This window comes from Phaseolus vulgaris, chromosome 11 (genome assembly GCF_000499845.2).
Source record: "Phaseolus vulgaris cultivar G19833 chromosome 11, P. vulgaris v2.0, whole genome shotgun sequence".
Taxonomy (NCBI): Eukaryota; Viridiplantae; Streptophyta; class Magnoliopsida; order Fabales; family Fabaceae; genus Phaseolus; species Phaseolus vulgaris.
Genome location: NC_023749.2, coordinates 20,104,238 through 20,107,512, shown reverse-complemented (window position 1 = coordinate 20,107,512; position 3,275 = coordinate 20,104,238). Strand labels below are relative to the sequence as shown.

At 48.5% G+C, this 3,275-nt stretch overlaps 1 protein-coding gene across 1 annotated transcript; it reads left to right on the top strand.

Moving 5' to 3' along the window:
* Positions 1–1,483: 1,483 nt before the first annotated feature.
* LOC137836605 (uncharacterized) lies at positions 1,484–2,509 on the top strand. Its single transcript, XM_068645271.1, has one exon. The coding sequence runs from the start codon at positions 1,484–1,486 to the stop codon at positions 2,507–2,509; it is 1,026 nt and encodes a 341-aa protein (XP_068501372.1).
* The last annotated feature ends 766 nt before the right edge of the window (positions 2,510–3,275 follow it).

Genomic DNA, 3,275 nt, shown 5'->3' with positions numbered 1-3,275 from the left:
CAATTAGGGAGAAATCAGTTACTCAGTTATTTTACCTCCTTCAGAGCATCCATTCACGGTGCTCCGATACGGAGGTGTGTCTTTGATGTTTCTCGCTTGCTGACTTGATCGTCGGAGTGCAAACGACCGCGAGGGCGCCCCTTTGTTCACTTCTTTCAAGTACTCACGGCGATGAAGGATGGAGATTTGGAGCAAAGACGAGGGAGTCCTTGATACGCGAGTCTTAGCTACGCACGAAGCATAATCCGGTCAGCCGGCGGGAACATTTGGCGCCCATCGTGGGGCCAGATCTAAAACATCAATGCCACCGCAAGTATTTAATTTTCCAGTTGCAGTTTCCAACTCAGTTCCTTCGAGATTTTTCCAAGAGCCACTGTTCGTTGAGGAATTGGTGTGGTTTTCACCGATTGCTTTTGGTTGAGTTCGCTGTTTGATTGTGTTTGTTCGAGTTCGAGTTCCCAACGCTTTCTTTATCCCTTGGAGTTGCACGACAGCTAGAAGAAGTTCCAGAAACCGCAGATGATGAGGTCCACGAGGCAAGGTTCGACGCGCGCTGAGAGCGAAGAGATGACCATGCAGCAGGTCATGGGTATGATGCAGGGATTGCAAGAGGCAATGGTAGCGTCGAAGGCTGAGCAGGAGCGCATGCAGGCGAATCTCGCGGCGTCTCAGGCGAGAAATGATGAACTTTGTCGCATGAATGAGGAGTTGCACCGCGGGTGGCGCAACCACACAGGGCTACGCGACGGGGATGAGCCCGAGTGTACCACCCCACCAAGGGAGTTCTCTACGCCGTTCTCGCAGCCGATTTTGGAGACGGTGATCCCCAACACATTCGTGGGGCCCAAGGTAATCTTCACAGGGATGGAGGACCCTGAGGCACATCTCATTGCGTTCCACACGTAAATGATGCTGGTAGGCGGCTCCGACGCCGTCAAGTGCAAGCTCTTCATGAGCACTTTGACTGGGATGGCCATTGATTGGTTCATTAGTCTTCCAAATGGCCATATCACCTCCTTCGCACAGCTCTCGCAGCTGTTCAGGGAGTTGTACCTAGCAAACAGGGCTCCACCACCGGTCTCGTACGACTTGTTCGATGTAAGGCAGTATCAGGGTGAGACCCTCAAGGAATACATCAATCGCTTTGGAGCACAGGTGGTGAAGGTTGGCACCACAGAGGAGCCTATAATCGTCTACGCGTTCAGGAAAGGAATGTGCCAAGACCTTTGCTGAGATAAGGCATCGTGCGGTGGAACACATCGCCTCTGAGGGTGAGGTGTGCGAAAAGCGCACAAGTGTAGCACCCGCACGCCCAAGAGCGCAGTCGCGCGCACAACCCGCCAGGGTCAACAAGGCCACGACAGGGAGGAAGAACCTAAACAGGAAGCGCCCATACGAGGCGAGGAGCCTCAGGCAAGGGGGGGCAGGAGAGGGGGACAGGCAGGTGAGGAAAGGAAATAGGCTGTTAAGGCACAATTTCGTGATGGAGCTGAAGGATCTTATTGTTGTGCCCAACATAGCTGACAGGTTGAGGCCACCAGTGAAGTCTGACAAGGTGATGGGACCTCGTAAAGACTCGTGGTGTGAGTTCCACGAGGCGTTTGGGCACCATATCAACAACTGCTTGGCGCTGGGCCATCAGTTGGATGAGCTCGTGAAGAATGGCTTTCTCAAGGATTATCTTGCTGGGCCTGCTACGACCACAGCCCTAGCGGTGCCAGAGGAGGATCAGGCGCATGAAATGCCAATCCATGGAGAAGTGCACACCATCTCTGGTGGCTTTTCTGGAGGAGGACCCACTGCCTCACAACGCAAGAGGTATGTGAGGGCCGTGAACTCAGTTGCAGAGGAGGGATCAGACCATCAGTGGGACTCAGACCTTGTGTTCACAAGGGCTGACCTACGGGATGTCCCACATGACAATGACCCCGTGGTCATTTCGGTTGTCCCAGCGAGGAGAAAGGTGCATAGGGTTTTCGTCGACCAGGGCAGTTCTGCAGATGTCATGTTTTGGTCGACGTTCAATAAGTTGCAGTTGTCCCATGACTTGCTGAGGCCCTACACTGGATGCTTGTATGGGTTCACAAGGGACCAAGTTGAGGTGCGTGGCTACCTGGAGCTGAGGACGACGTTTACTGATGGAACGACGTCGCGTACCGAGAGCATCCGGTATCTAGTCGTGAATGCTAATTCAGCCTACAACATCTTATTGGGAAGAGCAGCGCTGAATAGGCTAAGAGTAGTGGCCTCCACGCGCCACATGAAGATGAAGCTGCCAGATCTTAGTGGCAAGGTAATTGTGATCAAATCTGATCAAGAGGAGGCCCGGAAATGCTATGAAAATAGCTGGAAGACAAAGAGAAGCATGTTCATGGTACTTGAACGATCGCCTGTTTCGGATACGCCAATGGAGTTAGAGCCCTTGGAAGAGGCGATGCCCGCGGAGTCGACGCCTTTTAAGGCCTCTGATGACTTTTTACGGCAAGTGCACCGCGTTTGTCAAAAGTAATAATTGTCCCTAAGGACGGATATCGATCCCACAAGGAACAGTGAATTATCGAGTACAATAATCACTAAATATAAAAACAGAACAATTAAAAGAGTTTTGAATTAATTGTGTTGGCACTGATCAATAAGAAAACAAACAAAGAATTAGTTGTTTCAATTAGAAAAATAAGGATTAGTTTCATCTCTCTCACTCTCAAGTATTTTGATTAGCATGTCAATATTAAGTTCTTTGATTGAAATTGATGCCCGTATAAAAATCATTTATATCGATTCCTCGCATATAAAATCCTTAAGAATGTCCCCTAACTATCGATCCCTCGCATAATTATAAGAACAACTTAGAACGAAGCTCAGACGTTTAATAGCAATTAACATTTCAAGTCTATTCCTAGCGCTCAAATATGTTAAGTATTGTTGTTTAGGTCCGAACCCTAAAAATACCTCCCGGTCAGATTTAAGATTCTGAATTTGTCACGGAAAATTAAAAGTAAAACAACAATACCAATAATCAATCAAGAACTGAATATTAATATATAAAATATCACCTCAATACATAAGAGTTTGAGCAGATTACTCCCAACCCCAAAGGGTAGAATTAGCCACGCATACTTCTAGCACCTTCTATTCTCCCAATTGGGTTACAATTCACTCTATGGTGTTTTCCTCTCAATCTGGCACACTAAGGTTGAGCCTCTAGCCCTCTATTTATCCTAGTTTTCTAGGGTTAGGTTGTTTCCTATGTCGCGCTAATGGGCTAAATGATAAAA

Coding starts and splice junctions, on each gene's coding strand:
- LOC137836605 (XM_068645271.1), top strand. CDS start 1,484: ATGGAGCTGAAGGATCTTATTGTTGTGCCCAACATAGCTGACAGGTTG.